Source organism: Dromaius novaehollandiae, chromosome 3 (genome assembly GCF_036370855.1).
Source record: "Dromaius novaehollandiae isolate bDroNov1 chromosome 3, bDroNov1.hap1, whole genome shotgun sequence".
Classification (NCBI taxonomy): Eukaryota; Metazoa; Chordata; class Aves; order Casuariiformes; family Dromaiidae; genus Dromaius; species Dromaius novaehollandiae.
The window spans coordinates 16,141,068-16,154,108 of NC_088100.1; the positions used below are offsets into that span (position 1 = coordinate 16,141,068).

Genomic DNA, 13,041 nt, shown 5'->3' on the forward strand with positions numbered 1-13,041 from the left:
ATAAGAGCAATCAAAGTTTCCAGCTTTGTCTAGCAGATAATGAACACTGACACTTTCAGGATCTCTGCATAACATAAATCATTTAGTTCTGATGCGTTCTATTGGAGAGGGCCCCGATCCTACCCTTTCTGGTAGGCAAAAAGCCCTTTGATAAAATGTTTAATACATTTCTTACCATCAGTAGTGCAACAACCTTCTGGAGGAGGCTTCATCTGGTAAGAAATAGGAGGACTACTTGATTCTGAACCTTCTTCCTCCTCCTCTTCTTCCTCTTCCTCATTATCTGCTCTGCTGCCTGCTACAAATTATCATAGCATAAATGACTCTTTGAAAACAGATAATGCTGGCAACAATCAAATTAATGAATGAACAGAGTGACCCAGTTACAGAAAGTGTTACAGAAAACTGGATTCTCTCCTCTTGACAATGACCTCAGTCTTACCAACTCTTAAGATATTTGTTGTTTCCTTAAAGTTCCAACTTCCAGTTTTATGCTTACAGTAGAACCTGTCTTTCATAAAAAAATAAAGCTTTTAGCCCTTGTACAAAAAAGCTTCAAAAACATGACTCAAGTGCACCTGAAATACTAAAAGGCTAAAGGGCAAATAAAAAGATACCTCAATTTATTATTTTTAAAATCTCATTATTTTTAAGGTAACCTCATGATTTTTAGAGGCTGGTGTTTGAACTCTTGCTGCTCACAATAATGGAACTGTAACCTGTGTTTATGAAAATGACATCCAATATGAAAAAACGAATTCATTACTTCTTAGCACTTTAAAAGGTCCTGGCTACTGTCCAAGTACAGATTTTATTGAGTACTGACCATGTCCTTGATGATGCACAGGACACTGAAGAAATGGTTCCTGCTTGAAGCTAGGTTCACCACAAACTATGCCAAGATAAGGACACCTAATTCTCAGGCAGTCTATCTCCTACCAGAACCCAAAGCTCTGCGTAAGGCACTGCAGCTGCCTGTACAATGTCAAGGAAAGTTAGATGCCCAGGAAAATGATTCACAGAAGCTTGTGCATGGACTGTGCTAGTCTAGGAGAAAACCAATACTGAATGCTGAGGAGAATACATGATTTAGGCTTCATCTTTCAGAGGGCCTGAGCTGTTTCTTCTGCTGTACTCACCTTTCTGGAGTGCTGGTTGCCTGAGTCAACATTTTTATCTGATAGCTGGCTTGTTAGAGAATTCACCTGGGATATGAGAATCCCATGTTCAAATTCTTCCTCTAACTTGACAGACGGCAAAGCAAGACCATTTAGGTAGTGCATACTCTCAGTGCATGTTTCAGTCTCTCAGCTAGAGACTACTTCTTTCTCTCTGTACTCATCAGACAGTTACTTTTTCATGCATAATAGAACAGCTCCAGCAGAAAACACTGAGCAATGACTCCATCCTCTGTTTGGCTAGGACATTCCTGGCAAATGGGAAAACTCTGGCAAGCTGAAGAGTGCAGCTAAGTGGTAAACGGGAAGAACAGCTCTGTGGACAGGACTAAGAAAAATTTCAGACCAGATCCAGCACCACATATGACAGAGACAGGAGAAAAGTATGTAGTGAATACCAGTGGGGCTTCTGTCCTAGGATTCTAGCTTCCTGGTACTACTATAGGGACATGCCTGCAGCAAACAGAGAGACTTCACTTATAGAGTTTGGTGATGAGGGGCTCCAGATACTTGAGAATCAGACACAGGCTGAATAGCTGTCTGGATTTGTGCAACTAAAATAGCAGTTAGGCTCCTACAGTCTTCTGTGGTTCCAGCTTTTAGTCTTTAAACAGAAAGACAACAAAGCACACTGCAGTCATCCTCCAAAGCTCAATGTCAGCTGGACATACTCTTGTTGCTTCAACCTACTTTGAATCAGGCACTCAGAACAGGATATTCATCACGGATTTTTTTTTTCCATGACCCTCCTTAAAATAGCTTTTATTGAGAAATGGATGTAGAATCAGCTAAATAAATACTGCAGAATAAATGAGTAGTAAGGGAGGAGCCTGAAGAAAGAAAATCTGGAGTTTGGAAGCTTGCCTATGAAGGTTATTAAGACTTCCACCCCAATCTAGAAGAACATTCGAAGGGCATGTTTACTTTTAAGTATCTCAACAGCAAGCTTGAGCTCTGGAGCACACAGATAAGGGCAGAATGTTAAACAATACCACTTTATGGGAGTAGTCCAAAGACAAAAAAGCCGAAAGTGAACAAAGGGAAGAGTGAAGCTCTCAGTCTTTAGTACTTTAGTCAGGGAAAAGTTATGTGTTATGACTCAAGCACAATTAATATCTAGGTGCAATCAAAAAGGGGCAAGTTTGGCTCTCCTCTCCTTCTCAACACTTCCAGCCATGAAGTTCCTTCTTTTCTGGCTGTGCCAGCTCTGACACTTTCTGGAGTCTGTGCTGAGCTATTTCAGCTTGCTAACCCATCAGAAACAAAAGCATCAAAGCCAGCATCAAACAAAAGTGAATAGTTTTTTTGCTGAATTTATTTATTGAATTAGCTCAGTGCAAGATTCAATAAATGCCAAAACTGATGCAAAGGGAGAAGATGGGAACACATGGCTAGAAGTGGAGGAAGCAGGGGTGGGATTTCCCCCTTTGGGCAGTGGTAACCTGTTGGGTTGGTTCAGACATAAAACATTTAATTTCACATCAAAAGAGAGACAGAGATAAGAATTGGAAGCAGAGATTGAGGAAGAGGAGAGCTACACCTCTTTCAGATCAAGAATGAAAAGAGTACAAGAGCAAATACAAAAGAAATAGCTGCTGTCACTTCTAATGGCCATCACTAGGGCTTCTGCTGCTTGATTTAAAATAGATCTACAGTTTCTGTTTAGACAGGAAAACTCACATTTCAGTGAATATTTAAGAAACTGCTTCCCTTTTATTTTTAAAGTTGGACCACTTCAAAGGACTGTACATTTGCATGTTTCTGTTCTGCATCTTCTTTAGTCCAGAAAGAACACACAATCAAGCACCGAAAATCAGAGACAAGACGATGATAAAAGTGGACTCACAATCATAGCTCTTTTTTATGTTACAGAACTAGGCAGTCAGCTGATATAACTTGATATAGTGCCATTAAACCAACAGATACATTGTGAAGATTTTGTCCATAGTTTTACTGAATTTAAATCTATTCATAGATACAATAGCACACCATTATCTTTCTTTAAAGAAATACTTCTCAGTTTTCATAAAGGATTTATTGGACCTGTAAACTTACACAAGTCCTGCAAATGTTTCAATATACATACAATCTTCTCTTACTGGAACTATTTGTAGGACTAATATTCCCAAACTTATTGCAGGATCAGGGCTTAAATCAACAGCCATAAAACATACTGTATCCATGAACACACAAACTCCTCTAAATGCAGATCAAGGAAGGAACAATTACAGTGCAGTGGATCCAGTTGCCACACTATTGCTCTGCATTGCTTTGTGAAGCCAGTTCCCATCCTACTCATGCTGAAGGCCCAGTGATATCGGTGGCATAGGATTTGGAGGCTAACACATAAAATAATATTCAAAAATGTTTGTTACTAACTTTTGAAATCAACTTTATATTCACACCTCTCAGATAGCACCCAACTGCATCTAGGTGAATGAGGGGAAAATCGATTAGATATCTTTTGCATTTGAGAAATAAGATGTGATCAGAAAATCAAAGACTGTGAATGTGATTATGATTGAATGTGGTTTTGATTTCAGAAGTGAAGAATTAGATCCTGTAATTCAATGAGAATGGAGAGGCAGAGCTAATGCTGCCCCTGAAAATGTAAGTATTTTTAAGGGACTGTTCCCCTGTGCACTTGTCTTAATGTTCCTTCTTCAAACTGCCACATGTTCAGCTGTGGCAAACCATTGTAGCCGCAATGGAGCTTTATCAATTCATACCAGCTGTCAAGCGAGCCCAGGGTTATTTCTGGAGTTTCTTAGTTGTTATAGAAGACATGAATAAAAATGCATTCTGTAATGTGGGGCTACTTGATTCAGACACTATGGAAGATCCTCAACTCCTCCCCTTTCTACGGGCTGCATAATGATGAGTCAACTTCCCCCAGAAGACTGAGACAAGAAAAATAAATACGACTGAGTGGTGAGGACAGTGACTATACACTTGCACAGCCTCTCTGATTTCCAGGTACTGGCTTCTAATAGGTGGCAATTGAGACCCAGTTTTAATTTGCAGTTTATATAGTAATAATTAGGCAAACAGAGATATGGAAAAAATCTAAACCTGCTACAGCCAAATAACTTTGCTGTCTATTGTAAAGAGTTTTTTAATGCAAATTCCTAGAAAGTTCTTGAACATCCTGACCATTAATAGGCATTTGCAGGTTTTCTCTGCAGTTCTGAAAGCTACGAAAATTAAGAAAACTTTCGAAGACTCTCATGAGAAATGAAGAAGAGTGACATCACGGCAGACTGCAGCCTTTTTGATAAAATTAAAAATCTAGCAAAAGGACTGCTAGAATAATAGTTTTAGACTATTTTAAGAGCCACGTGAATCTGCCAGTACTGGAGAACAGAGAAAATATGTCAATAATAGAAATACAGGAAAAAAAAATCAGAATAATATAACATACTGGTTTTGGAGCCAAGGAGATTCAACATTATGTCTAAACCATTTTAGATGAAGGTGGTATTTTTAATGTACATAGTTACAATTAATTTTATAGACAAATGCAATTATATAAAGGCATAAGTTTATAATAAGTATGTTTTTGCAAATCTAGAATGTGTAGACTGGAAAATCATACTCATGCGCTCATGTGAACATGCGTTCGCAAACTCATTGTAAAAGATGTAAAATCTAGGCCAGGAGGGACCAATATGTTCATTTAACTTGTCTCCAGACACACTACAGTCTCTTTTGCACCAATAAATTATTTTAAGTATGACAGATACATAATTATATTAGGTTCGTTTCAAAAGAAAACAGAAAAACATTTTTAAGCAAAGAATTATTATAAAAGTAGAAATAATGACAAGTTACAACTGGGGAATAATAATGCTGTGAAATTATTTCCAAATGATCTTTTTCTTGAACTGACTATATATTCAAATGTCAGGCTCTCTAGCAATTTTGATATCTTAACATCATCAGCAACAAAAATCTATAATATCAGCCTCATTTACCGGTGGTTGGGTTTTTTTGCCAAATACTATGATGAACAGGATAAACTGATGTCAGTGCAGAAACTTATCCTCTTAAAAATAAGGATTATAATTTGAAAAACCTCATATACGGTACAGCAACATTGTTGGTTATAGATTTGATGGCTATTAGTGTTCTATAGGAAAAGCCATTATCTTAGAAACAATTCTGTATCTTTGTATCTATCTACCCATTGTACATTCATAACATGTTATCAGTCCACAAAATGGAAAGTCAAAACATTTGGGTTGCACTGACTCACTGCACCACCTTCCTAAATCATTTATACCCTGGCTGCCCCACTATAGGAAGACGCTTGCTGTACTGCGGACAAAGGCAGCTATGACCAAGGATAGTCCAAGTAATACATCCGCATGTCAGAATGCCAGGGTCAAGGGAAGATAAAAATGAGAGGGGAGCACAAGAGCTTATACAAGATCCCAAGGATGGCCCTCTACTTCAATTGCCTCCTGGCCCTCAGGGCACAGGGATTCATGTACCTAGAAGCAGAAAATCCAGTTTACAGTGAGGGTAGCATGTACAATGCCAGGATGCAGACCTCTCCCACCTGAGGAACAATCTAGGAAAAACACCATTAAATGTTCCTTCAGAGTTCCTCCAGACTAAAACTTTCATGAAAGGAATGTTCTTTGCTAAGCTGTTGTGAGACTTTTAATTAATTACAATTCCATTCTGTTTCCATTAACTGCAAAGAAAACAGAAGCAGCCCTTAATGGTATGGAAAGTCCTTTGAAAGCTTGGAGTGAAAGGAGTTACGCAAGTGCGAAATTGCACTTTAGTTCCCACACAATGCATCTGCTCCTGCAGCAGCTCTCCCAGCTGACGTCATAATCCACTTTGTGACATCACAGCTGGTTGCCATGGAAGGAGGTGAGGAAATCCTCCCAGAAGCTAATCACTTCAGGTGGGGAAAAAGCAGCAGGAACAGACATATATTTAAACAATAAATGAATATTTATTTTTCTGTCGTACGTTAGCAGAAAAACAGAAGATACAATTAATGATGTGTGAGCTGCGAGCAGATCTCTGTCTTCAGGAAAATTTCTCAGCATTTAAAATGAAGTACTAGTAAAGAGTTTGATCTTTGTAAAATAATTTTATCGCCTATTATTTCTTGGGTTGATTGTTTTCTTCTGCTACTACGGATTATTACCCATTATGCACTTTTCATTACATACTTCTCTAAACCATCTTTAGCAAGCTGTGAAAGGATATGTAGACCTGGGTAAAAGAAATGAAACACCACCCTGATGACAGAAATGGGTAAATAACCAGTTAAATTATTAAATATACCCTTGCACCAGCAGGCCAGTTTTCTGCACATGCCAGTAAACTCACTTACAACCTCACATTTTACCTCCAGATTCCTACATCTAAGAGCATACCAAAACACCAAATTTTGCTTGTCAGATCTACACAGTTCATCTAAACTATACTACTTTCAAGAAAAAAAAATGAGCAAGTGAAACTCAGAAAGCAGGCTTCTCTAGACACACATAAAAATTCACTGAGAAAACCTCTGTGCTAAACACCAGCTTGAGCAGGGTTTACTGGAGAACACAGCCTAAATTTTTACCTTTGCAACCACAGAGTAATTAAAAATAACGTGCCCAAAGTAGTTATAAACCTTTTTGGTAAGAAGGCTACAAATATTTCTGCTGTATTTCTTCACAATGAAAATTACTCTTAGCATATTTCGTTTATAAATCTCTTGTGGTTTTTTTAATATCATTTGTGGTGTAACTTTCACTAATGTGTGGCAAATTATAGGATAACAGATTTATGTTCCGAATGTCCACACATTTCACGTAATAATTCATAGTACTTCAATTTACATGCCAATAAATCTGAACAAGCAAATGACTTAATTTTATCAAAATAAAAGACAATGCATAGTTTGCGTGTTTAATCAAATTCTAACGAACAAATAAGAGAATAAATAAATATCTGTAGATCGTTAAGTGTTCACAGAAAACCTTTGAATACTTTAATTTTTCTGCATTCTAATTTGAAATATTCATGCTGACTTTTGGGAGAGCAAAGAGCAGGACTGTTTTTGAGCAGAAACATAAATTCCACATTGTCCTACCTTCTAGTGAAGAAAGTTGCTGCTCAGCTTCCAAATACAACTGGGAAAAGATTGGTCTGGGAACTAAGTTGTTTGAGCGGAGAGAGGCCTCAATAGAATTATGCAACACTTCTTCGAATCTTGTCGTCTTGAGCTGACCAGCGTACGAATTTCCCATCTTCTCAAAAAACGGTAAGAAGGAAAAAAAAAAAGATTTCAATTTTAGTACTCAGAACTCGATTGCTGCATGTTGATGTCAGACTACAACGTTTCTCATGAAAGAGAGAAGCTTCATTGTCCACGAAGAAAGGCAAAGGAAAAGAACATTGACTGCAGCAGTCACTGAGCAGATCCTGCTGGTAAATTACAGGAAGCTATCTAAAAGTAACAGCTTTCTGTAATTCAGCAGAAAGGCAGCAAGCTTTGACACCTTCTTGAAGATGTGGCTAGAAATCTACTTCTAGTAATTCCTTGTCTTATATAGCAATTGAGGAGATGCATTTTCAATAGCCAGCAATCTCATCTGTAAAACAGCCTCTTTGTTTCACGTTATTTGAACAAAAAAAAAAAAAAAAAAAAGGGATTTTGGGGATAGCATAGTTTTGTATATTTACCTTTGTATGGCCCATCATGGCTGAAAACTCATGGCTAAAGCAGATATCTTTTAGAAGTGTTGTTTCATAAATAATATAGCAATGCTGCAACTCATATCTTGTGAAAGATAATGGTTTTTTCTTTCCCACCTTATCAATCCTTTTTCCTGTAGGCAAACTTTTTCTTAGAATGAGATATATCCATTATCTATTTGATTTTCCAATTAATTATGAGGCTTTTATTGTTAGTGAAACTGCGTAATTTACTCATTCTGTCACTGAGGAGTCAGTCTGATCCAGCTGAATATCCCAGTAGTTTACTTCCCACGTACTTAACCGCCGCCTGCTTTCCACAGTGAATACAATGAACTGGTATGACCAAAAGCCATGTCAGCTTTCTTTTTCTATTACAAAGTAGCTCTTGCCCTGGGCCCCATGTCCTTTCCCTCCTCAAGTAACTGTGAATAGAAAGCATGAAACGCTTCCTGTTTGTAGCAGTAATTCCTAAACACTGACCAGCCCCTCCTCAGCTCTGGATACTGCTTGGGAAATGAGCCTGTTGGGAAGCATCCTATAGGAATCACCCAAGCAAAAGAAAAACTACTTTGAACAAACTAAGCTGCATACCACTCTGGACAGAAAAAGGAGTTTGAAAGGAACGACATAAAAATTTGCCTAATTTGGATGTCTTTTTATGACTTTACAAAGCATATTTTACATCTGTAATCATACTTTCGTATAATTTTGTGTATCTCATGAAGATTAGATACGGTATTAACAGAAGCAAAATAAGAATCAGAAAACAATGCAGGTAGCATCTAAGAACATGAACTAGAGAAGAAACAGGCAATACTGACAAAACATCTAAGCACGTACACAAAAGGAAACACAAAATTGTAATGGGCAGCACTGCTGAAATTAATAATGTATCAGCTTGCTGAAGGGTAAACGGGAAGCCGCAAAGCAGGTTAGCTACCTTCAGTGCTAACGTGGAAGCAAAGATGCATCTTAATCCACTCTAAGAGCAGATGACAGTTCCCTTTCCATTTTGATGAGAACACTCTCTGGCTCTTCTTGTTTTGAACTATTTCAACTACTTCTTCACTTACACCAAACACAGCTGAAGACCATGGGGAAAGCCTGACGTCAGTATTGTCCTTAGCAAAATGGTTCTGTATGACTGTTCATCACAGTCTTGAAATTCTGGACTAAAGATCTCTTACATAGAAATGCATGAACCTGCTCTCAGCATGGTAACATTCAAAGGCACACCTTCAGGTATGGAAACAGCATTCAGCTATCATCCATTTCACAAACTTTTTTACAGAGTCTACTTTATTCAGACACAGAGTCAAAACAAGAAAAAGTGAAAATCATCCAAAAGACTTTTTGCACTTTAAAAAGACACTGATACAGGCTTCAGAGAACTTCCAAAAACTTTGACTGAAGTGGCAAAGGCCTGCCTTACTCAGGGCTGGATTTTGCATATTTTCAACAAGACCGTGCCAAGAAAACTGGTATACTTGGTTACAAACTACGCAGGGATGGATGGATGATTTTCACACTTATTTACTTCTTAAAAAGCTCAACTGAACCACATGAAAAATAGAAAGATTTTAAATTCATGTGAAATTTCTTTACTGAATTCATTATAAAGCTACTATTAATCAAGAGCAAGCCAGAACATTTTGAGACAATTCAAAACCATTATTACATAAATATACACCCACAACTGCTTTATGTAATGAGCAATGAATAGAATAGATATACCATTTACTGGGAACTAACATACGCCTCAGGATTTTGTAGAGCCTGCTGGTGTGCAAAACAGAAATCCTGCTTCTAACACTGAGTATTCCAGAAACCAGCATCATACAGTCTGACGTGACATAACAGATAAGTAATCAGTGAAGATTAAGTTAGCTATGCAAGGTGCAGATCCTCAAATCCTGTGCAACATAAGCATTTTTGTTTTTCCATTGTAATGCTAATTTAATTACCTGGAAGGGTTTGTATAATGAAACAAAAATATACTTTCTGGGTTTGTATACCATGGTTAGCTTTTGTATATATATGATATCTGTGGGATCTTACAATCATACACCATTGAAATACTTCAGAAAACAGCCTGGTCACAGTCATAAAGTCAGGAACGTGCACTGGAAGATGTGATGAATGTTTTAGAGCCATTTTATATTGTCAGACACCACTAGAACCACAAAATGTATTGCAGGAGCTTTCTTGCCAGCATCAGCCCTTGCCATTCAGAGCCCCGTTAATTCTCCCAGCTGCAGAAGAGACAACTTCTATCAAGCAAGAAAGGGAGAAGCTGTTTCTCACCAGTTCTAAGATGGTTGACATTCCCTCTTTTCTTTAAAGCTGCTCAGACTGTGCTACCTGAATTGTAAATTGCTGACTCCTTGGCACGAGGAAGCAAAGGCTTTGAGCCCTATTTTCCTGCTTCAATGAACTCAGCGTTCCCAGCCCAGATTTATGTCTCTCTTGGATACAAGTGGGTGGCAAAGGGTAAGGTTTCAAATGCTTGTGAAATTTCAAGCCATGAACATAGACAGTGATCCGAACTATTTAAAAAAAAAAAAAAAAAAACAGTGCAACAGCAGGATAGCCCTCGACCTCAACTACAGATAAATCAAAGAGTATCTCCTTATCACAGTCAGTTTCCATGGAGAGCATGCAGGGAAAAATACTATCCACTACAAAGGAAAAGAAGGAAAAGCTGGAAGAACTGCTTAAAACCATGATGAAAAGAAGAATTAAAACACACTGAAGCACATCAGTACCTAAGAAACAATTGCAGATACAAATGAAGCCGCTCAGAGCAATGTAGTGGAAACTCATGGATAATGCTGCTAAATAGAGATGCCAAGCCCAGGTCTCCAAAAATGAGAGTAAAAGGTCTGTGTTAGTCTAAAGAGAACAGCACTCAACTTCCCCACAAGGAGCAGTTAGGATCCCTGCTGGTAAACAGTGATTACCTGATGAGGAAAAGCGGGGATCTGATTAAGGGTTAATGTTTTTGTCTGTCAGAAATAGACTCAAATTCAAGTTCAACTGCAGTTTAGTCTCTCTTTACTCAGATTTTGAGGAAGAAGCAAACTACCTGCACTATTCTGCTCTGGCCCTGTACTGTAGCTGCTGTGGTTTAGAAAAGGCATTCAGTCTCAGCCATGAGGAGGATACCTATCACAAGAACCACGATGGTGTATGGTCATGTTAACGCAGCGGGATTGCCAGAAGCAACAGGACGTACAGTCCCAGTACCTAGAGTGAGGTGCCTGGGGAATGCTCTTTTGACTAACGGAAGAGTGTAACACGCTACTGATTCTTCAGAGTAGTTGTCTGCAAGAAGGCTCATTAATGAGCATTAAGATTTTGCGAAGACTGAAGACCTAACACAGCAATTCTGTACAAAAATTACCATACACCCAGGACAGACCATGTATCCTCAGGAAAGCCATGGACTTTAGAGCATGGAGCTTAACCTAAGGATTTTGGTAATTCCCATTGAAATAGACTGTTAAAGAAAGCCTGTTTTCAGCAGAAATTAAGAAAAATTCAAAGAATATACGAGGGCTGTGTTAAGAAAAGAAAGCTTGAAGAAGTAGTCAAAAGATCTAAGTGTGAAATGAGGAAGCCATGGTTAACTACTTTAGTGGAGGGGTCTGAAGGGAAATATATCCCTGGCTTTTAAAGATGATGTCCAAATAACAAATTCAATCTTATATAGGACTTGCAAATTATTACAGGAACAATTTTATCATAAGCTGTAAATTTTTTGCATTGTAATATTTCATTGGCATTACTTCTTCGAGATATTAATCTTGTGTGATGAGAGGTATTCAGTGATAGAAAATGGAAAGTAATGTCATGATAAGGGCTATCAATAGCTGAAGCACTGCTATTTTATTTAATTTTAAATTCAGAATCCTAACTGTATTCATTTGCGCTTCTCAGACAACATGAATAAATTCTAGATTCCTGGGATATTTCTAGCTGTTTCAGATATTTATGATATGACCAAAACTGAGCATAGCAATGGATATATTTTCTCAGTTTGAGCAGCCAGCTTTGATACTTTGGTAATGGACTAATAGAGTAATTTCTACCATTATCATTTTTTTACGAAAGAATGACAAGAGGTCTCCAAGCCCACTATTATTCCAAGATAATTTCAAACCACTACGTCCCATTTCAGTCAAGAGGCAGTTCTTCACTTCTACAAAATGAAAAAAAATCAGTTTGTTTGTATAAATGATGGGCTTAAGTATCCAAAAGATTATGTATTAAAATTTGAATGAGAAGAGAAAGCATTCTATACTGCAGGTTAACATTTTGCTCACAGTCCAGTACTGGACAAGTTGTTAGTACGCTCTCTGTGCTCTCTGAACATGAGTTAGATCAATCTAGCAACATTCAAAGTCCATTAATATTTCTAAAGTTAGGAAAAGTCCCTAATAATCTTTGAAAACTTATATTAAAAATAACAGTCTGATTAGGTTATGGTATACAAGAAATTCCAGGGCAGAGACTTGCATTTAAGTGTTTTTAAAAAAAGAAAAGTACATATGGAGACAAAACAAAACTGATCTCTTTCAATGGTATTGATAAACAATATAAGTTTCATATAAGATGTAAGTCTAGTGTGTGACCAAGGTGCAATTATTGCACTTTGTATATATGTACGTATACATTCAGTCATGTGGTTGAAATCCACTTCTCTAGTGAAACAATTTGTTCTACAGAAATAAAGCTGTCAAGTCATTTAAAAGTCTATATTTAATTTGTGTTTCATATATGAATAAGGTTATAGCAGTTCACTAGGCCCCATTTGGCCATTACATTTTAAAAGCAACATTAAAGTTTTAACTTCAACCACAGCTATATCCGCCAGGAATTCCACTTCTTTTCTGTTACCAGATCTTAGAACTCATATATCTCCTGTTAAATTATATTAGAAATGTTATCTACAAACCAGATCAAATTAAACTTAATGGTTTCCTAATAATGCCATTTTGGAAAGTAGTTCATGATTAAACACAGACACTGTGATTAAGGTTGATGACAGGTCATAGAGAACATAATCCTACCATCTCTATACAGCCAAGAACAATTCTGCTACTGTTTCCATAAAGACAATATACTGCAAGAAGACTACTCAGATCTCTAC

At 37.5% G+C, this 13,041-nt stretch overlaps 1 protein-coding gene across 7 annotated transcripts in view; it reads right to left on the reverse strand.

The window, feature by feature from the left end:
- The window catches only part of GREB1 (growth regulating estrogen receptor binding 1), a 100,399-nt gene that overhangs the window by 52,928 nt on the left and 34,430 nt on the right, over window positions 1–13,041 (reverse strand). For 6 of the 7 annotated variants that reach the window (XM_026097227.2, XM_026097223.2, XM_026097224.2 and 3 more), the window contains exons 2-3: window positions 7,282–7,438; window positions 176–298 (exon numbers count right to left, since the gene is read on the reverse strand). In XM_026097227.2, coding sequence (XP_025953012.2) covers window positions 176–298; window positions 7,282–7,438 — 280 coding nt within the window. The remainder of the gene's footprint in view (window positions 1–175; window positions 299–7,281; window positions 7,439–13,041) is intronic. The other variant, XM_026097225.2, reaches the window with a different exon arrangement.